Raw genomic sequence first — 22,970 nt, 5'->3', positions numbered from 1 at the left:
ACAACATCAAACAGTCGTTTTTCCGTTGCTCTTCCACTCGGAAGTGGAAGAGGAAGGGAAATAAATGGTAGTTCGACAGGGTACGCTCTGCAGCTCACCAAGCGGTGGTTTGTAGACTAAGTCAACAGATGTAGACTGAAGCGCCAAAGAAACTGGTACAGGCACGAGTATTCAAATACAGAGATATGTAAATAGGGAGAATAGGGTGCTGCGATCGGCGACGCCTATATAACACAAGTGTCTGGCGCAGTTATTAGATCGGTTACTGCTGCTACAATGGCAGGTTATCAAGATTTAAGTGAGTCTGAAAGTGGTGTTATAGTCGGCGCACTAGCGATAGAAAACAGCACCTCCGACGTAGCGATGAAGTGGGAGTTTTCCAGTACGATCATTTCACGAATGTACTGTGAATATCAGGAATACGGTAAAACATCAGGTCTCAGACATCGGAAAAAGATCCTGCAAGAACGGGAACAACGACGACTGAAGAGAATCGTTCAACGTGACACAAGTGCAATCTTTCCGCAAATTGCTGTAGATTTCAATGCTGGGCCATCAACAAAAGTGTCAGCGTGCGAAACATTCAACGAAACATCGTCGGTATGGGCTTTCGGAGCAGAAGGCCCACTCATGACTGCACGACACAAAGCTTTACGCCTCGCCTATGCCCGTCAACACCGACTTTGGGCCGTTGATGACTGGAAACACGTTGCCTGGTCGGACGAGTTTCGTTTCAAATTACATAGAGCGGATGGACGTGTACGGGTATGGAGACAACCTCATGAATTCTTGGACCCTGCATGTCAGCAGGGGACTCTTCGAGCTGGTGGAGGCTCTGTAATGTTGTGGGGAGTGTGCAGTTGGAGTGATATGGGACCCCTGATACGTTAGATACGACTCTGACAGGCGACACGTACGTAAGCATCCTGTCTGATCACCTGCATCCATTCATGTTCATTGTGCATTCCGACGGTCTTGGGCAATTCCAGCAAGACAGTGCGACACCCCACACGTCCAGGATTGCTACAGACTGGCTCCAGTAACACTCTTCTGAGTTTAAACACTTCCGCTAGCCACCAAACTCCCCAGGCATGAACATTATTGAGCATACCTTGGATGCCTCGCAACGTGCTCTTCAGGAGAGATCTTCACCCCCTCATACTCTTATGGATTTATGGACAGGCCTGCAGGATTCATGGTGTCAGTTGCCTCCAGCACTATTCCGACATTAGTCGAGTCCATGCCACGTCGTGCTGCGGTACGTGTGCTTGCTCGCGGGGACCCTACACGATATTAGGCGGGTGTACCAGTTTTTTAGCTCTTCAGTTAATATGTAGACGATGCAGGTGGTCATAATGTTTCGGTTCATCAGTGTACGGGCACCGAAAGCCACTCAGTAGTGCAATGCACACTAATAATTCTAATTTTCTATCTTGCTCCAATCACATACTGAGCGGGAGACAAAGACTACATCACGGCTGTAAACAACAACTGTAAAGCGATGGTCTTGGAAAGGATAAAAAAAAAAAAAAAAAAAAAATCAGCCAACAAGTTGCGCAGCATCGGTTTATGATAATTTTTGACCTAAGTTTCGATAATTACAAAATTAGATTCTTCAGAAGGAGATCTGGTTACAAAAGGTTCACGTGAAACATATACAGCAAGCGCAGATAATACTGTAAGCCAAGAGTGCTCACGTACTTGTTACATCCTGTATTAAACAGGTACGTTAGAATAAAGACGTTTGGCTCTTGTGAAGTAAATATTCACCTCGAATACAATAAAATAACGTCATGGCAATTAAATAACGTCAGTGTGAACTTCACGGATAAAAACTGTCAAGTAACTAACTTACTAGGCTCGTAATTCAAGGTTATTTGACACATAGAGGGCACTCACGACTTGTGCGCGCGTAAGAAATGCGCAAATAAGAATAGTGAATGGCTTGTATAAAATCATTGACAAATAAAAATTGCGCGTGATTAGGCGTGAATAATCATGCTGAACAGCTTTTAATAAATGATAAATAGAAACAGTGTGTGATAACTGAACACTGTAAACCTATCTTTAACAATACAATCAAGTACATAAAATATTTTACTATAAAATTATTTAAAAACCTTGCCTTAAAGCTCGTTATAAAATAAAAATTCTATATGAACATAATGTCCTTAAAACAATTACATGCACAATGGATAATGTTTCTTCTGTAGCACCATAAACTGTACATGAAGTGTAGTAGCCAATAAATTTCAGGTTCTAATTAAAGCTCTAACGATGAAAATGGTTGCGAATACTCGATTTCTTTCTTGCGATATGTCAACTGGGACTTAACTGCTAAGGTCATCAGTCCCTAAGCTTACACACTACTTAACCTAAATTATCCTAAGGACAAACACACACACCCATGCCCGAGGGAGGACTCGAACCTCCGCCGGGACCAGCCGCACAGTCCATGACTGCAGCGCCTAGACCGCTCGGCTAATCCCACGCGACTAAACAGCCGTTAAGCGGCCGTGAGCGAGTACTTCAAGGCGTCGAGGAAATTCTTATTTCTAAGTTGGAGCTTTTGATTCAACGTAAAAACATATCTGTTAGATAAATATTTAAAAATTTCAAAGTCCTCCAATACATCTAGCTTATGACCTTTTCTTTCTCTATGTAAACTTAGAGTTCCTACGAGATTTTTCGGCGAGTGTTAAACAAAATGGTTCAAATGGCTCTGAGCACTGTGGGTCTGAGGTCATCAGTCCCCTAGCACTTAGAACTACTTAACCTAACTAACCTAAGGACATCACACACATCCATGCCCGAGGCAGGATTCGAACCTGCGACCGTAGCATTAACACACAGACCGTACTTGAGACAAATCCTAACAACACTACCCTAACACAGCGCAAAACCCAAATTCAGGCACATACAACCACCAAGAAACACCGGACGAAACACGGCAACAGTATTTGCAAACCTAACACACAAATACGAAGAAAAACAGAAAATACTAACAACGGTAAACATAACCCCAACCCCTCCACAACTTCTGACGTTGATTCCTGACGAGTAATAGTCCAGAACACAAGAATATAATACGTTGTTGACATCAAAACAAATCCAAATAGATGCAAGGACATAAATCTGTAAAACAGTTGTAGGAACGAAAACATTGGAGCAAACACTTGTAGTAAGAAAATGTATCAAACAAGCTAAACAGGCTAACCAAAAACGGCTAAATAAATATAAGCTAACAAATCAACTGAAAAAACCTACTCAACACCTAAACGCTAGCACACTGAGAAATTAGATAAAAGTGAACCTTGTAAATCATTGTGGTAAAACCAAAGAAGTTGTAATTCATAGCTAGAATGAAGTTCGATGTAAGAAGAACGCAATGGCCCAATAGAGCCTAAATATCTATGGCCGGCCCAGTCTCCTGAAGACTGCGTTCCAAAACATCCCCAAAAAAATGAAGGTGCCTTATCGTGTAGTTTAATGTGAAAAGTTTTGCTCTTGAACGTAGAGAGATCAGAAGAGATCGGTACAGTAAATTAATTCTAAATTTCACAATCATTGCTTCCATGAAATCTTGCTGTGAATATTAAGGCAGACTAAATTATTGTTCGAGCATAAAAAAGCTGACGGCTCGACAAAGCACAGTGCATAATGCAACGTCACCGAGAGGCGAGTACACCTTCCACGCAAGCTCAAGACGTGGCACGCAATGCTTGCCGCAAATTTCAACTGGTTTCACAGCTTCTTTGTGTTCCTTTTTTGATGCAGACTGCCGAGTCAGGAGACAGCATGGAGACAGAGAGGAGGAAGACAAGTTCCGTTATAACGACCCGCAGCCGGTAATTGGGACGGGGGCCTTACCGCGCCAAGAGGACACAGAAAACGCCTCTATCGCAATTGAGCATGTCTCTGAGGACATCTCTTCTCTTGCTCTCATTCCCTTCGAGGAAGCCTGTTCATACCGGAGGAAGACCGGCGCGAAGTATCCTATCGGTCATAAGATCATCAGAGACGTGGCATAGGTGCGACAAACACCGGAGGGAATGTGATTTCGGACATAGCAAACATTCCCCTTCGTGTGGGGAAACCTGCATTAGGTTGGCTGATGAACTGTGCTCTGAAGTCCACTCCCCCCACCCCCTCCTGTGCCAGGCCACTTTTCCCTTGCGCTAACCTCTTTATCTCAGTGTAGTAGCTGAAGCCAAAGCCTTCAATTATTTGAAGCACGTATTCATATCTCTGTCTTATATCTTTCATCCTCTACTGGTCCCTCAACTACAGTGGACGTTATTCCTTAATTTATTAAGACATGTCCTGTCATTATATTCCTTGCACTAGTTAATATTTTCCAGTTATTCATTTCCTGATCCTTTCTTTGAAGAATCACCTCCTTTCTCACCTTATCAGTCCACTTATTTCTCAGTATCACATTTCAAACTTTCGATTGTCTCACTGCCCATGACTCACTTCCGCAAAACACTGTAGCCCAGGTGTACATTCTCACTCTCAGAAATTAAATTACGTTGAGTACTTCTTTTAGCGATCGGTGCCCTCTTTTGCCCGAGCTACTCTGCTTTTTATGATCTCTAAAGTGTATGGCATGGTTCGCAATAATTTTTATATTCAGTTTTTCGCGGATCTTATTCTGCTGGTTTTCTAACTTTCGTCTTTTTTCACTTTACTCTCTGTTCATGTTTTGTGTTCATTACACTGTTCATTCCATTCAACAGTATCTATAATTACTGTTTCCTTTCCCAGAGGGAAATCTACACGTCTAATATACTTGCACATGGTGATTCCGGGGTCATGTAAGAGACTTTAAGGGATGATGGAGAATGGTAAATGTATCAATTTTAGGTGAGAAACTCTTGTTCGGAAGCGACCCAGTCGAAAGTTATAAGCGAAAATCGTGATACGACCGAGGACCTCTTCCACTGGAAGCTCTTTGCTTTCCTTACTTTGGCAGAATATGGTATGGTCTAAAGAAAGAAAAAAAAGGTCCAGTAAACACGGGCTCTAAAGTGCACACCTTCCAAATGGCTCAAATGGCTCTGAACGCTATGGGACTTAACATCTGAGGTCATCAGTCTCCTAGAACTTAGAACTACTTAAACCTAACTAACCTAAGGACATCATACACATCCATGCCCGAGGCAGGATTCGAACCTGCGACCATAGCGGTTAAGGTATACAGTTCAGAGCCCACGTTTAGTAGGCATTTTCTTCTTGTTTTGATCCACGCTGTATCCTGCTAAACTATGGAAAACAAAGAGCTTGCAGTAGCTTCCGATTTGGTCGTTTCCAGACCGGGCTCCATTACCTCAGACCGATACACTGCCCTTGAGAGTTTCTAACATCATTACGCCATCACCCTGTACATACCGGATGTCCCTCCTTGAGACTCATCAGACGCATTTCCCCTGGTGTTTCGGCGGTACTTTCACCCTTAGTTTGTGTAGCTGGAGTCGGCATACACAAATACCAGGTCTTTCACGCGATGCCCAGTGAAGACGGAAAGCTTACGTTTGTTTCCCGTTATGAACGAAATGAGTTTTAAAACAGAATTTTACGTGCCTGTTCCACAGGCATATCTTATAGATATGTATTAATACTGCCAGTAAAACACAGAGAAAAACCAGTACTACAGTAGCGACAGCACCGCCTTGACCCGTACTGTCACGAGCATGCAGCAGCGCTGCTCTCTCACTGCTGGGGTACTTGCTGGTTATTCTTCGAGATTTACGTGCAGGCTAATTCCCAATTATATTACCGATTTTTCGTCCTGTTCCAATCGAGAATTGAGCGAGAGAAAAATGACTATCTACATGCCTTATTATGTCTTGGTATCTCTTGATGTACTATCGTCCCCGTAAAAGCATCTTGGTCGCTGATCACTCATTGGTGACACTATCGAGAAAACCGGATCTGTTTCCAGGAAGGAGTTCTAAAACATATCTTAAGGCACATGGGCACTCAGACTAGTTGTTCGAAGCACTTTGCTGATAAGGTGTTCAGTATTGCTCCGCAAGACTGTTTGTTGTTACCGCCGATAACGCTAGCGTAGTTTTCCCAGTCGATCTTGCGCAAGTTAAAATCACCACGTAGTACTAGAGTTCGGTCGGGGTATTTCCATGCTTTCAAGTTTAGGTAAGGGACGAAGCAGAAGTGGTCGGTCGCCATCGTTTAGTAACCTGGGTCAGATAGCAGAGTGTACACTAAGAAGACCAGAGGAGATAATCAAACATCGAGAACCAAGAAATCTCACGGGCGGACTGAATAGTCGATCATGTTCCTGGAGTGCAGCCGCTCAACGTTTACTGTCATGCACGACATTTTATTTGGCCTTGTGCCACAGATCTACTGGTGACATGTCGAAGGCTGACATTGGCGGCCAACATCGCACAATTTTAAAATTAAACCATAGCATACATTATCGTACAAATGAAATAAAAGCCAAAACTTTGCAAAGGAATGTTATTGCTCGTGCAAAATCTCCTCAAAAAAGTCTAAAAATTACTGTTGCGAAAGAAAAACCTTAAAGAAAACTATTGTATGGATCTTAACATGCAGTATGCACAACAATTTCTATTATAAGTAAAGAATAGAGAGAAATTAGATAATTGTTAAACAGTGAAATAAAGGTATATGTTTTCTCAACTCACTACAAGGCATGTATTAATACTGCCAGTAAAACACAGAGAAAAACCAGTACTACAGTAGCGACAGCACCGCCTTGACCCGTACTGTCACGAGCATGCAGCAGCGCTGCTCTCTCACTGCTGGGGTACTTGCTGGTTATTCTTCGAGATTTACGTGCAGGCTAATTCCCAATTATATTACCGATTTTTCGTCCTGTTCCAATCGAGAATTGAGCGAGAGAAAAAGCAGCTTTCACTCAGCTAATACTAGGCAGAAATCAAATCTGCATGTGGAATGCACTTCCTTGACTCTTGTGCAGAAAGGAGTGCAGTATTCTGCTGCATCCATTTTCAATAAGCTACCACAAGAACTCAAAAATCTTAGCAGTAGCCCAAACACTTTTAAGTCTAAACTGAAGAGTTTCCTCATGGCTCACTCCTTCTATTCTGTCGAGGAGCTCCTGGAAGAGATAAAAAAAATTAAGCAAATTCCAGTGTTCATTCTTGATTTTCTTTATTTAAACTAACGACTTGTTTCATTTTATGTGTTTCTACAATCGTGTTATAATTTCATGTATTGACTCGTTCCATGACCATGGAGACTTCTCCTAAATGTGGTCCCACGGAACAATAAATAAATAAATAAATAAATAAATAAATAAATAAATAAAACTAATATGCAAGAAGAATAAATAGCAGACTTGAAACAATTTTTGAAATTGTGATTAGCGAAGAACATTCGGAATTTAGAATAGGAAGATCAGCCACAGACGAGGTATTTACTCTGCAACAAGTAACAGAGAAAAGATGAGAACATTATCTCTAAACACACATAGCATTTATAGACTTCGTTACAACATTTGATAATGTGAACAGAAACAAAATTTGGATTATAATGGAAAGCCAGCGAGAGCCATCAAACTAGGAAAGGCCATGAGAAAGCTACGCAAAGAATAAAAAATTATAGTGGATAGAGGGGAAACAAGAACAGAAGACATTTTAATAAACAAAGGAGTATGCCAAGAGTGTTTAGTAGCACACACTGTTTATAATAGTCACATTAATACCATTATCGTAAACTGGAGCAAACACATACAAAAAGGTATTAAAATACCAAAGACAACCATGCGAAATATTTTACTTTATGCAGATGATATCTTAATGTTGCAAGAAAAAGAACATGCCTTACAAGGTGCACTGAACCACCTGAATGACATTTGTAAACAATACGACGTAGAGATTTCCAAAACCAAAACTAAAGTGATGGCTTTCTGGGGCAAAGTTCTGGTCTAATTTCTGGGACAAAGATCTGGTCTTGTTCAAAATCATTGTGGATTGTGTGATGTTAGAGCAAGTGTCATCGTCCACTTATCTGGAATGTCATTTTTTTCCCAGAGAATAATAAGATCTAGAAGTAAATTGGCTCGATTGAGAAATACATGTGGCGCCATTCGTAATCTACCGGTACTTAAAAATCAGACAAGAAACGAGAGTAAAATTTTATAAAACTATGGCTCTTCCCACATTTCTTCACGTGAGCGAACGCTGGGTACCTACAAAAGGAACCTACGGTTAAATACAAAGGGCAGTTATGAAATTCCTAAGAAGGTCAAAAAAACGTTGAAATGTGTGTGAAATCTTATAGGACTTAAGTGCTAAGGTCATCAGTCCCTAAGCTTACACACTACTTAACCTAAATTATCCTAAGGACAAACCATACACCCATGCGAGAGGGAGGACTCGAACCTCCGGCGGGATCAGCCGCACAGTCCATGACTGCACTGCCTTAGACCGCTCGGCTAATCCCACGCGGCTTCTAAGAAGAACAAATGCCTGCTCAAGAAGTGATCACATAAAGAAAAACAGCATGACAAGAATAAAAATAGAGCCAACTGCATTAAAGGATAACGAAATACCGCTACACCTGGTCCAAACTGGTGCAAAGAATGAGCACTAAACGACTCCCTAAATTAATCTGAACTTATAAACCGGCAGGGAGAAGAGATGTTGTAAGACCTAAGAAGAGAGAGAAAGCAAATTTGTGCCAGTGGAACAGGCTCAATGCCTATTTCATGTAGAAGAGGAAGAAAAAGGAGAATACAAAAGAACAGCCTACTCAGGAAATAGATAGCTGATGAATGAAGAAACCACTCCTATTGCAATGCGATAGAATTAGTGGCAAACCCCTCGTGTACGTGAAATAACCACTTCTCACAAGATAACACAAGACTTAAGCGCAGAACCGATCGAGGTGGCGCAGTGGTTAGCACAATGGTCGCGCATTTGGAAGAACGAAGTTTCAAACCCGCGTCCGGCCATCCTGATTTAAGTGTTCCGCGATGGTTCCTCTGAAAGGGCACGGCCGATTTTCTTCTTCGTCCTTTCCAAGTTCGAGCTTGTGCTCCGACTCTAATGACCTCGTTGTCGACGGGACGTTAAACACTAATCTCCTCCTCTTCCTTAGCCGCGGCACCTGTATCTAAATTTTGAGAGATAAACGACACTGGGATGGTTAGGAGTTTACCTGATCTCTGACGCACGATGCTACATCGAAGTTGGTCAGCATGCGTTGGAGGGGTCCTTTTATTCTGCTAGCAGCGAATCCCCTGTGAGGCGCATGGCCACGGTGCCTGAACCTGGAAAAGAAAAGTCTGCGTCAGCTTCTGAGGATATACTACGAGGGTGAGTCAAACGAAAACATTATATATTTTTTTAAATATTATTTATTGTGCTGAAGTGGTACAAAACTGTATCACTTTTCAACATAATGTACCCCACGCTCAATGCAAGTCCTCCAGCGCTTACGAAGTGCATAAATTCCTTTAGAAAAAAATTCTTTTGGTAGTCCGCGCAACCACTCATGCACCACGTGGCGTACCTCTTCATCAGAAAGGCTATCCTCCCATTGCGTCTTTGAGTGGTCCAAACATATGTAAATCACTTGGGGCAAGGTCTGGTGAGTATGGTGGATGAGGAAGACACTCAAAATTCAGGTCTGTGATTGTTGCAACTGTCGTACGGGCAGTGTGGCGCATTGCATTGTCATGTTGCAAAAGGACACCTGCTGACAGCAATCCACGTCGCTTTGATTTGATTACAGGCCGCAGATTATTTTTTAGGACATCTGTATATGATGTACTGGTGACAGTGGTCCCTCTAGGCATGTAATGCTCCAAAATGACGACTTTTTCCTCTCTAAAGAGAGTCAGCAATATCTTCCCTGCTGATGGTTCTGTTTGAAACTTCTTTGGTTTTGGTGATGAGGAATGGCGCGATTCCTTGCTCGCTCTCTTCGTTTGCGGTTGGTGGAAGTGTTCCCAGGTTTCGTCCCCAGTAACGATTCTTGCAAGGAAGCCATCACCTTCTCGTTCAAAGCGCCGAAGAAGTTCTTCACACGCATCAACACGTGGTTCTCTCATTTAAGGAGTCAGCTGCCGTGGCACCCATCTTGCAGACACTTTGTGAAAGTGGAGCACATCATACACAGTGTGGTGTGCTGAGCCATGTCTAATCTGTAAACATGCTGCAATGTTCTGTGGAGCCACAACTCGTTGTGTCTGACCTGGACGAGGAACATCTTCCACTGAAGTCGCATCATTTGCGAACGTCCTACTCCATTCGTAGACTTGCTGCTGTTACAAACATGCATTACCGTCCTGAACCTTCATTCGTCGAAGAATTTCAATAGGTTTCACACCTTCACTACACAAAAACGGAATAACAAATGGTTCAAATGGCTCTGAGCACTATGGGACTTAATGCTTTGGTCATCAGTCCCCTAGACTTAGAACTACTTAAACCTAACTAACCTAAGGACATCACACATATCCATGCCCGAGGCAGGATTCGAACTTGCGACCGTAGCAGTCGCACGGTTCCACACTGTAGCGCCTAGAACGGCTCGGCCACTCCGGCCGGCACGGAATAACAGAACGCTGTTCTTTCCTGGTGCAAGTCGCACGTGGGGCGGCCATCTTTATATTGATACTGCGACGGTATGTGTGCACCTGCACTATGCTGCCACCTACAGTCCATTCTGCACGCTGTTTGTAGCACGCTTACCAACTTACAGGATAACGGCGCGAAATTTCGATTTATTATTACAAATTTAAGGTTTTCATTTGACCCACCTTTGTCCATAAAATCTTCTCAATTCACGCTTAAAATACTTTGTACATTTTGTTGCAAACACTGACGGCATATGAACCTGACACACAATACGCAGGGTGGTCATAAAGGCGTAATTATCGGCGAGAAAAAAAATCAAGCTCTTGACCACCAGATTCGCCGATGGTATCCTCTACATGTTCACCGTCCAGTGCGTTCATTCTTCCCAACGATGGATGCTTGGCACAGGCCCTGGTTATAGAAGGCACCAGCTAACGGATCGTCTCACCTCATGAGTGGCCTCGCAGTGATTTTAGCAATTGTTTCATCTGAGGAAAGACGAAGAAGTCAGTGGGTCAGGAGAATGTGAACGGTGAGGCAAAAGTTTGTGACTGTGTCCTGTGGAGACCGAGCTAGAGCATTGTAGTAGAGCAAAAGCACCCTTTTGGGCAGTTTACAGCGGCGTTTCATCTTGATAACCTCCCGCAACCTCGTCAGGAAATGTCAGTAACATGCCCCTGTGACGGCTTGCCCCTCACGGACAAAATCTATTAGTATCACACTATGACATGCCCGCGAAACACTCTGCTCCCTGGTGATTCTCGGATTTTTACCTTTTTTGGTGGTGGAGAATTCATACGCTTCCACCGCTTTTTTTCTCATCTGGGGGTCATAATGATAGAACCAGCACTCGTCCAGGACAATTAAGTGTCTAAAGAGATCAACTGGATTGGACTGACCGAGCTTGAATATATCCGCTGCTGTTCCGGCTCTGTCTTTATTTTATGGAAGTGAGCTGTCTCGGTAACGACAGGGCTGCTATCTTTGCCAAAATGTTACGCAAGATATTGAATACTGATCCATGACTGATTTTCACTTTTCCCGCCATCGCTTCGAGAACCAGAGCCTACAACATGGTCTGCAACTTCGTTCTTCGTCATGCAGACATGTCCCGTACCTGGATACATAGCGCAAATCCATTTTGTTATATCTGAGGAAAATACCTCTTAAATATCAAAAATCAAACCTAATTTTCTTTTCAAGAAGGGCTATCAATTTTTCTTTCGAATATAAAGTTGGCGACCAAGCTCAGACTCCATCCCAACTTACGTCGCTTGTCATGTACTACACTCTTGACACGCTGGATAAATGGGTCACATGACATGTTCTTTGCTGTTATCATGATTACGAGGAAACCAATGGACGACACAACAGAATGGTATTTTTGTCTAGTTAAGGCCATATGCATACCAGCCAAAAATTTCAAGCCCACTCTAAATGAAATGGACCACACTTATCCTCTCAAGCGTTTCTCAGGCATTTTGTTCGCTACTTAAATTTGTCGAACCGACAGGCTGAACTTTTAGCGTCGCTGTAAAATCGTGACTGTCCTGAAGCTTTTGTCTGAACGTTTTTTTCAAGAAAGGAGACAAGATTTTTTTGCAGTGACATCGAGTCCGTTGTGTAGTCTCTTCGCCGTGATTTCAGTGTATATGAGTCGCACTTGCTCATAGGTTTCGAACCAAATCTCCAGCCGTTGTTGGAGCTACGGCCCCGTAGTCTGCTAATCGCTGGGAAAAGCGGCTGAATATTTGTGCAGATGATACCCTATGTTCTGGATATTTGTCACCATACAGGAAACGGGCATGGCGGTTGCTTCCATTTGCCATTTCATAACGGACGATTACGACTGACATTTCCCGTGTGAGCAATAGGCTTCCATTACGATTGCAAGTGTCAAAATAAAACTACAACATAAAAGAGGTTCACAAAATTATCGGAACACAAACTGCTTCCGCTAGAAGTAATGTGTGTACTGCACGTACCCAGAACTGTGACTATGGTTTACAGTAACAACAGCAACAAATATTTACTGGATAACGTTATGTAGTCGATTACTTTTTTTTTCATACCTGAGGCATCTCCAACGACATTCTCCCAAAGACATTCAATGTGGCGAGGGGAGTGGTCAGTGAAATTTGTAGGGGAGTGACCTCTGGTCAGTTACGACGGAGGAGTGTGGAGTGGATCTCCAGGCAAGGTGGACGAGACGAGACGGTGTTTGGACTCTGTGTGGGTGCCTACAGCGGATCCTTGGGGAGCCGCCCGCTGTGACCGAGCGGTTCTAGGCGCTTCAGTCCAGAACCGCGCTGCTGCTACTGTCGCAGGTTCGAATCCTGCCTCGGGCATTGATGTGTGTGATGTCCTTAGGTTAGTTAGGTTTAAGTAGTTCTAAGTCTAGGTGACTGATGATCTCAGATGTTAAGTCCCATAGTGCTCAGAGCCATTTGAACCATTTGATCCTTGGGGTCTCAAGGAAGGCACACGGATCGAGGGTCGCCTTCGTGGGTGAGGAAGGTGGGGAGTGGTTATCGAATACATTGGAGAGATATACGATGTGTCGACCTTGGAACTATGACCATTCCAGCAAGGGGTTCCGGGTTTAAGTTTCGCCAGAAGAAGTGGTCATGTTGAAAAGCTCAGTAAAACTTTTCTAGGACCTTGTTTCTGTCAGACGTGTGACGAGACACTGAGAATGTCGTTGACCTAAGGACTTTTGGAAGAGGTTTTTGAAGGAACTAGTGCTCTCATTTTCACACCTTCAATTTGATGACACTTTGCGGTACAGCAAGCTGGTTTTCATCTTGCGCTGTATTGCTAGACAAGCCTTGTTGAAACTGAGCGTAGATAGAGATGGCATGAGTAATTCTGGGAACTGACCGGACAAAGGGATGGGTAACTCCAAGTAATTATTTGTTCGTCCCAGGCAGAATATAATAAAACTTATGGGAAGTACAAAAGAAGAATGGAAGGTTCTACGTATGAAATTGTAAGCTGGTTCACTATGGAAGAACTGTCAAGAAAACTAGTGTTTGTTTTCAATGAAACAGATCTTACTTGACTAATTTTCCTCAAATTATGATCTGTAAGTTTAAAAATTTTGTATAATTTTAAAAGATCGAATTTTTTGTATTTCAGAAGCTTGGAAGAAATGAATAAATTTTAGTGCCTCTACGCTGAAAGACGAGCACTTCATATTTGTAGCTGTGAAGAACTGTTAAATGATCTTGAGCTTAATTAAACATTTGGTGCTCAAAGAAGTTAAGTTTGCAGAGCGCCATTTTAGAAGCTTTTTGAAAGTGTCTTTATGAAATACTACTTTGAAGTATGATTATCAAATACCTTGGTAGAGCACGGTATGACTGTTCCGTTTATTTTCTTGAAGCGTTTATTAACGAATCTGTCAGCAGTTGTAGTACATATGTATGGCGACTAGTTTCCAACCAAGTGGTTAATTTTACAATAAACAGTTCAAATGTAGAAGGAAATAATTATTTGAATTGAAACATAGGTGCACTGAATGCGCCTGATCTTAATAAGAAACATCAAAACGACAATAAATGCTTTATAAAATTCGCAGAATGACTGTCAGAATTCACAGGTGCCTCATAGCAAGTCAAAATCAAACTGGAGGTCAACACAGCTAACCGCACCAGGGAACGTTCGATGGCGCTAGTGTCCCACTTCCTGCACAAGCGCACGCCCGCAGCCTATGGTTGGTTGGTTGGTTGTTTGGGGAAGGAGACCAGACAGCGTGGTCATCGGTCTCATCGGATTAGGGAAGGATGGGGAAGGATGTCGGCCGTGCCCTTTCAGAGGAACCATCCCGGCATTGGCCTGGAGTGATTTAGGGAAATCACGGAAAACCTAAATCAGGATGGCCGGACGCGGGATTGAACCGTCGTCCTCCCGAATGCGAGTCCAGTGTCTAACCACTGCGCCACCTCGCTCGGTCCGCAGCCTATGGAAGCGCCGCATATCGAATGTGGATGCGTCTATCTTCATTAATCTTGACATCAAAATAGTAAACGATAATAGCAAATGTAAGTATTAAAAATAAAAATAAACTAACTTTGTGCGTATATGTTACATATTTGAACATAAGACAAGCGTTTCATGTTCAGGGCGCATCCACGGCCAATGTGGCCGCACCGAATTAAAATAAAGGGTATTGCAGTCACGATTAATATAAAGTACAATAAAAGTAAGTAGACACAAATCACATTTGTTGCTACCTTACAAATTTTGCGTTATACCACAGATGATTGTCTTCCTAAGAACTAGATACATAAATAGTTTACGCACAAAAAATTTAAAGGCCAAAACATACTGTTTGTTTAGCCAATGAGTTTTGTTCAAATGGTTCAAATGGCTCTGAGAACTATGGGACTTAACATCTGAGGTCATCAGTCCCCTAGAACTTAGAACTACTTAAACCTAACTAACCTATGGAAATCACACACATCCATGCCCGAGGCAGGATTCGAACCTGCGACCGAAGCGGTCACGCGGTTCCAAACTGAAGCGCCTAGAACCGCTCGGCCACACCGGCCACCAATAAGTTTTGCAAAAAGCAGTTACATAGTTCTACTAAAACAGCGTCTCATGGGGCAGAAACATTACGACCTTTCGTCATGCGCGACCACTTTGAAATCGCCTTGTGTTGTACTCACAGTGCATATCGTTTCGTGCGAGTCCTAGTGTTGTAAATTACAGAGGACGAATACTTAAATGCGGATACTCAAGCACATAACAAAATTTTAAACAATTCTGCGTTACTGGCCACTCATGCAGCTAAAGTGTTTGTGTGTTGGGCTATCGCGTATCAATAAAGTGTTAAAATTTCTTTTTGTTTTCAGTATACCAACAGTTCGCTCGACTCCTCACAAATCCTAGTCTCTACCCTGGTCATTTATTGCCTGCTTTTTCCATGGACAGTAACAGAGGAATTTGTTTTCATTTGTTTACTGCATTCGGTAGTTCTTTCGTATTACCAAAGGACTTGCTGTAGAAGAGGTGTGTTCCACGGCAGCGAAGATGAACAAGTGGTCATAGCTCTTACAGTATATCTTTTAGACCCCATAATTACTGGACATTTTTGTCTTATTTTGGTTCATACTACTACCTCTAAAACTACGGTATATTTCTTTAAGAGCCTGTATGCGGACACGTCATTCCACGTCGCTTCATCTCTATGCCAAAGTTCATCAATCGAAGTGGTTGCGAGCCCAGCCAGTCTCTCTTGGCATCCCATGAGCTGATGTGCTGAATGGGCGACAAACATGGAGGGCGTGCTGTCAGTTTTCCATGGCTCGTCTCAAGCCACTTCATGTGCTGGCTGCAGAAAAATCGACGATCAGTTCCCTTTCCCAAGATCGACTCACTACCGAGCAGGCAATATGCGTCGCCCGCGACCTCGGCGCTGTCGGTACGTTAAACTCTCACCTTCCCTTCCTGACGTGCGAGGTACGTTGCCAGGACTCCGCCAGCGCACCGTTCCGGGAAGACTGTCTCTCTAGCGAACTTCCTCTGTTCTTCTCTTTGCAGCGGCAAGCAGTCGCTTCCACAGCCTGAACGCCGCGAACGAAAAGGCGGCTCGTAACCTCGTCATTACAGACCGGCACAAAGGGCGTCAAGAGCGCGCCGAAATTCTCGTCCCCTTCCTCGGAAATGACGTCATGCATCCTGTGAGGTGAGAAGGCGGGAGAAATCTTTTTTGTGGGTCCGGAGCGATAAATCACGACTGTGACGAACCCTTTTGGAGAAGCCGGTTTCCGCTTAGCGCGTCGCCGAGGTTAAGGCCATAGCAGACGCCCACGCGCTTCGGTCTGCCGGTGGAACGAGGGCACCGGTAGTGGCTGGGCTGATGGAGCACGTGACGTAAGAGGCGAGCTGCGCTCAGCGCGCCCCCCTCCCCCCCCCCCCCCCCCCAACCCCATGCCTGACGCCTTTCCAGCATCTAAGCCAGCTGACCGTGACCCAGTAACGACCTCTCTGGGAGATGACACGGGCGCCAGACGCTCGTCTGCTTCGTGTAGCAGAGTACTCCACCGTGGGTACACCCGCACTCACTTAAGAGAAACACTGCTCGGGAACAGCGAGATAACCACACCTGCCGAGGTGGTGAAGCGATGTATCTCCATGAACACGCCGAGAATCGGAGATACATACAACAACGCTACGGATAACCTCGCACCAAAGGGGACGTCCATTACTCACGTGAGCTCATTTAAGGATTTAAGGGAGTGGCAACGAAAATGTCATTTCATCTTTTTAATTCAGAGAATACACTGATCAGCCAAAACATTACGACCACCAACCTAATAGCCGGTATGTCCACCTTTGGTACGGATAAAATCGACGACGCGTCGTGGCATGGAAGCGGTGAGGCTTTGGTAGGGAGTTGACACACATCTGCTCACACAAGTTCCCGTAAATTCACAGTGTTCACTCAGCATCCCACGCTGCTCGCGCCTCTTACGTAACCCACCGGCCCTGGTAATAACACTAAACACAAGCAAGCAACACTGGTGGCCATCCTACCAGTCACAGAGAATTTCAACTCTAATTACCTACGTGCTCGCCGATATTGTGTCCGTGTACGTCGTCGCACTGACGTCCGACCATGTCTCCTGGGCGCTTCATTTTTTTTGTCAGGTAATGTGTCGGCAATGGATTCCGCCTTCTCATTATCTCATTGTCATACAACGCAAGTACGACATCAGACTCTGCATACACTGAAGTGCCAAAAGTCGTGCGATACCTCCCAGTAACGTGTCGGGCCTCCTTCTGCATGGTGTAACGCAGCAGCTCGATGCGGCATGGACTCAACAAGACGTTGGGAGTCCCCTGAAGACATACTGAGCCATACTGCCTCTATAGCCGTCCATAATTGCGAAAGTGTTGCCGGTGCAGGATTTTGTGCACGAACACACCTCTCGATTATGTCTTATACATGTTCGATGAGATTCATGTGAGGCGATCTGGGTGGCCAAACTCGAAGTGTTCAGAATGTTCTTCAAACCAATCGTGAACAAATGTGGCCTGGAGTCATGGCGCGCTCTTGTCCATAAAAAGTCCTTAGTTGTTTGGGAACATGAAGTCTATGAATATCTGTAGCCGAACAATACCGTTATCAATGATCAGTTGAGTTGGACCAGAGGACCCAGACCATTATGGAGCCACCACCAGCTTGCACAGTGGCTATTGATAGCCTGTGTCCATGGCTTCTTTGGTCTGCGCCACACTGGAACCCCATCAGCTCTTACCACCCGAAATCGGACTCATCCGACTAGGCCACAGTTTTCCAGGCGTCTCGGGTCCAACCGATATGCTCAAGAGCCCAGGAGAGGCGTTGCAGGCGATGGCGTGCTTTTAACAAAGGCACTGGCGGCGGTCATCTGCAGCCAAGGCCCATTACTGCCTGATATCGCCGCACTATCCTAACGGATATGTTCGTGGTACGTCTCTTATTGAGTTCTGTGGTTATTTCACGCAGTTGCTGCTCTCGGTCGTTAAGTGAAGCCCGTGGTGAGAGGTGACGCCAGAAATCTGGTCTCCTCGGCGTACTCTCGACACTTCGGATCTCGTAACACTGAATTCCCTGACGATTTCCTAAGTGGAACGTCCAATACGTCTAGCTCCAACTATCATTCCGCGTTCCCGTCGTGCGGCCATAGCCACGTCGCAAGTTTTTTCACATGAATCACCTGCGTACAAACTACAGCTCCGCCAACACAGTGCCTTTTTATACCTTGCGTACGCGATGCTCCGCTATTTGTATGTGTGCGTATCGCTATTCCATGACTTTTGTCACCTCAGTGTACATCCATTACAGTCACACCCAAACTCAACAGATACACTTAAGATGCAGTTACCATACTTCGCGAAGGGAAGGTGCCTCATGCAGCTGACTCTTTGACACAGTTACTCAAGTACTCAATACCCTCATCTCCATAGGACACAAAAGATTTCACCTTCCCCCCCACCTGATAAAATTGTACCATAACAGTATACTAACCTCAATAGTGGGTTACGGCTCGGGAGTCTGGGCACACAGACTCACAAGGGAGGTGCCCGCCATGACAGTGAGAAGAGTACAGAGGAACATGCTATTAAGATCTGTGGGGGCTTATAGGGCATCTCCAGGGGGTGCCCTATTAGTGATAATGGAACTCTGTCCTTTGGGCATCAAAATTAGAGAGTAAGCAGCATGGTACTGGTCTAAGAAAGGGAATAATATGAAAATAGAAAATATTCTGGGAGTTCGGGCTAGGGACAAGGGTGAGACAAAGGAAAGGGGAGAAGATCTATGGCAGGAATTATGGGAAATGGATGAATCTGGCAGAAGAACCTTCAGACTCTTACCAAATGTAAAAGAAACGTTAGGCATGAGGTATTTCGAGCCAACCCGGGGTTTAATTCATTTTCTCACGGGTCATGGGCCCTATCCGACATATCTATGCTGGTTTGGGAAGAGGGCTGCGCCTGAGTGTGACTGTGGCGCATAGGAGGTTACTCCCGACCATGTGTTTTACGAGTGCCCCCTTTTCGATGATGTAGCAGTTACATTACGTCAACAACTACCAAACAACGATACATACGACTTGCTGAGACACGAAGAGACTTTCGAAACCTTGAATAATCTGGCTAACGAGGTATCACGTAAAGTTCTGACAGCATACCTGAGGGACATTCGTGATTAAAAACAAACTACTGAACGTGTCCTAGTACCCTAATCCTGTACCGCCTGTGCATGGACAGGTCGACTCCTAAATTGGAAACCGCCAAGCGCAGGGCTAGGGGGACCGGGGTACATTAACTTCACGATAATGACAGCACCGGACTTGACGTAGATTAGTTAGTAGTTAGTAGGATTTAGAAGTAGATACCAAAACAGGAACCTGCAGCGACCAGTAATTTTGACCTGCCTAGTGTCAGGGGCACGCTCATCGGGATTAGCTTGATGAGCAAGGCATTGCGGTAGATTTATATCCACACTGACACACCTGTAACGCTGCAGGCAGTTAGGATTACTTATAAGTAGGTAGCAGTGTGTACAGCTTAACATAAATCGTAAGTCCGCCCATTAACCTGTACTGTCTATACTGTCTGTAGTTTATAAGTTAACTGTAATTAGCTGCAAATAACAACACTGTATCACTTAGGACCCACTAATCATTAAGGTGGTGGGTTGGTGGGTTACACTGTATAATTATAATGTATTGCAAATAAAGATGATAAAAAAAGAAAAAACCACAGTTACTCTGCGGTCATTATTCAAACAGTAAAATATGCAGCCACAAGGTATATACTTTGACGGAGGAGCACGACGCGTGAAGGTTAATGAGGTCTTCGCCCGATTTTTAACCGTCCACCTCTGTTTCTTCAGTTTCGCAATATACATCAGTGTTACTGGCAAAATGACAGAAAATCTATAAGCAGTAGCCCTTTCCTATGTAAGAAGACGTTTGCCTTGAACTTTCCAGGTCTCTGTTGATGAAAGTTTTCGCTTTGGCTGCTAACCGAGCACATTTCTATTATTTGATTGATGTTTAGTCTGCGGCAGAGGATAAGAAACGTTTCATCGACAAGGATAACATGTGGTAGCAAAGCGATTGCATCTAAAATTCAAGGACTCTGCACACAGTTCTTTTCTTATTTGGTTGTGCGTTCGTGCTACTAGCCTGAGTGAATGTTAACGTTATGTTTTATTTTATTACGTACCGACGCTTTTCTTGCCGACACTCATCTTTAGGCGTTATGTACATACAAATTACAAGTTACTTATAAAAAAAGTCAAATGACGTTATGCAGCGCCAAGGTTGCCGTTGCTCATTGCATTTCGCACAACGCTGCCTGTGTGCAAAGCGTTATTTTTCTATATTACTGTTCTGTGAGATTCGTGTAACTTTTTTTTCATACATGACTAATTTGTTACTTGCTATTTTGGTGTTTGTAGTCTTCAAGTGTTCTTTTTTTTTCGCTTTGAACACTTCACTGTTGCGCAACGGTACATCATACAGTATAACAGCGAAAGCCACCGCTTACTGTCAAATGATCAGGTACACTTCACAAAAGGATATCGTCAGAGGACAATGCCTAGATGGGAAGTAGGTTTTTCATCCCGTTTTCTGACTGGTTTGGTGCGGCTCACCATTACTTCGTCTTCAGGGTCAACTTCTTAATCTCAGAGTAACACTAACATGTAATATCCTCAATTGTTTGTTGGCTCTATTCGTATCATTTGCGACAAGCGTAATATGAGAGCTGTTAACCACGTAATAGGCCAAGTGTATGTACTCCTGTTGGAAGTAAAATAAAGCATGAGAGAGACGGAGAAAACAGTGACATGACAAAAGGCGTGGGACACCTCCTCATATCGCGTCTGACCTCCTTCTACATCTACATCTACATCTACATTGATAGATGGTTCGCGGGAAGAACGACTGTCTGAAAGCCTCCGTGCGCGCTCTAATCTCTCTAATTTTACATTCGTCATCTCCTCGGGAGGTATAAGTAGGGGGAAGCAATATATTCGATACCTCATCCAGAAACGCACCCTCTCGAAACCTGGCGAGCAAGTTACACCGCGATGCAGAGCGCCTCTCTTGCAGAGTCTGCCACTTGAGTTTATTAAACATCTCCGTAACGCTATCACGGTTACCAAATAACCCGGTAACGAAACGCGTCGCTCTTCTTTGGATCTTCTCTATCTCTTCCGTCAACCCGACCTGGTACGGATCCCACACTGATGAGCAATACTCAAGTATAGGTCGAACGAGTGTTTTGTAAGCCACCTCCTTTGTTGATGGACTACATTTTCTAAGCACTCTCCCAATGAATCTCAACCTGGTACCCGCCTTACCAACAATTAATTTTATATGATCATTTCACTTCAAATCATTCCGCACGCATACTCCCAGATATTTTACAGACGTAACTGCTACCAGTGTTTGTTCCGCTATCATATAATCATACAATAAAGGATCCTTCTTTCTATGTATTCGCAATACATTACATTTGTCTATGTTAAGGGTCAGTTGCCACTCCCTGCACCAAGTGCCTATCCGCTGCAGATCTTCCTGCATTTCGCTACAATTTTCTAATGCTGCAACTTCTCTGTATACTACAACGTCATCCGCGAAAAGCCGCATGGAACTTCTGACACTATCTACTAAGTCATTTATATATATTGTAGTGCAACAACTCGACATTATATGAGTTCAACAAGTCGTTGGAAGTACTCTGAAGAAATATTGAGGCATGCGGCCTCTACAGGCACCCATAATGGCGAAGCTTTTGCCTGTGCAGGATTTTGTGCACCAACCGACCTTCGCTCACTCCCATAAATGTTCGATGGGTGGTCAAATCATTCGCTCGAATTGTCCAGATGTTCTTCAAACCAGTCGCGAACAATTGTGGAGCGCTGACATGGCGCATTGTCGCCCATTAAAATTGCATCGTGGTTTGGGAACACGAAGTCTATCAATGGCTGAAAATGGTCTCCATGTATCTGAACATGACATTTTCAGTTAATGATTGATTCAGTTGGACAAGAGAGCCCAGTCCAGGCCATAGAAACATAGCCCACACCATTATGGAGAAACCAGCGGCCTGCACAGTGCCTTGTTGACATTTTGGGTCCACAGCTCCGTAGATCTGCGCCACACTCGAACCCTACCGTCAGCTCTTACCAGCTGAAATCTGGGCTCGTCTGACCCAGTTGCCTAGGCTCCAATCGGTATGGTCTCGAGCCCAGGAGAGGCACGGCAGGCGATGTCGTGCTGTTAGAAAAGGCTCTCACCTCTCGCGTCGGTCGTCTGCTGCCATAGCCCATTAATGGCAAATTTTGCTGAACTGCCATAATGGATACATTTGCTGTACGTCCAGATTGATTTTTGTGGTTATTTCACGCAGTGTTGCTTTTCTATTAGCACTGACAATTCTATATGGATCTCGGAATACTGAATTTCCTAACGATTTCCAAAATGCGTCTAGCTCCAACTACCACTACATCTACATCTACATTTATACTCCGCAAGCCACCCAACGGTGTGTGGCGGAGGGCACTTTACGTGCCACTGTCATTACCTCCCTTTCCTGTTCCAGTCGCTAATGGTTCGCGGGAAGAACGACTGCCGGAAAGCCTCCGTGCGCGCTCGAATCTCTCTAATTTTACATTCGTGATCTCCTCGGGAGGTATAAGCAGGGGGAAGCAATATATTAGATACCTCATCCAGAAACGCATCCTCTGGAAACCTGGACAGCAAGCTACACCGCGATGCAGAGCGCCTCTTTTGCATAGTCTGCCTCTTGAGTTTACTAAACATCTCCGTAACGCTATCATGCTTACCAAATAACCCTGTGACGAAA

General features: G+C 44.2%; 1 protein-coding gene across 3 annotated transcripts in view; it reads right to left on the bottom strand.

The window, feature by feature from the left end:
* LOC126458331 (uncharacterized) overlaps nucleotides 1–22,970 on the bottom strand; it is a 499,515-nt gene that overhangs the window by 18,027 nt on the left and 458,518 nt on the right. For all 3 annotated transcript variants that reach the window (XR_007585615.1, XR_007585616.1, XM_050095291.1), the window contains one exon: nucleotides 9,172–9,283. Coding sequence is in view for 1 of the 3 variants with exons in the window: in XM_050095291.1 (XP_049951248.1) it covers nucleotides 9,172–9,283 (112 nt within the window). In the remaining 2 variants the exon portion in view is untranslated. The remainder of the gene's footprint in view (nucleotides 1–9,171; nucleotides 9,284–22,970) is intronic.

This window comes from Schistocerca serialis, chromosome 2, assembly GCF_023864345.2.
Source record: "Schistocerca serialis cubense isolate TAMUIC-IGC-003099 chromosome 2, iqSchSeri2.2, whole genome shotgun sequence".
Classification (NCBI taxonomy): Eukaryota; Metazoa; Arthropoda; class Insecta; order Orthoptera; family Acrididae; genus Schistocerca; species Schistocerca serialis.
The sequence above is the reverse complement of the archived record's forward strand: the minus strand, read 5'-3'. Positions and strand labels throughout refer to the sequence as shown.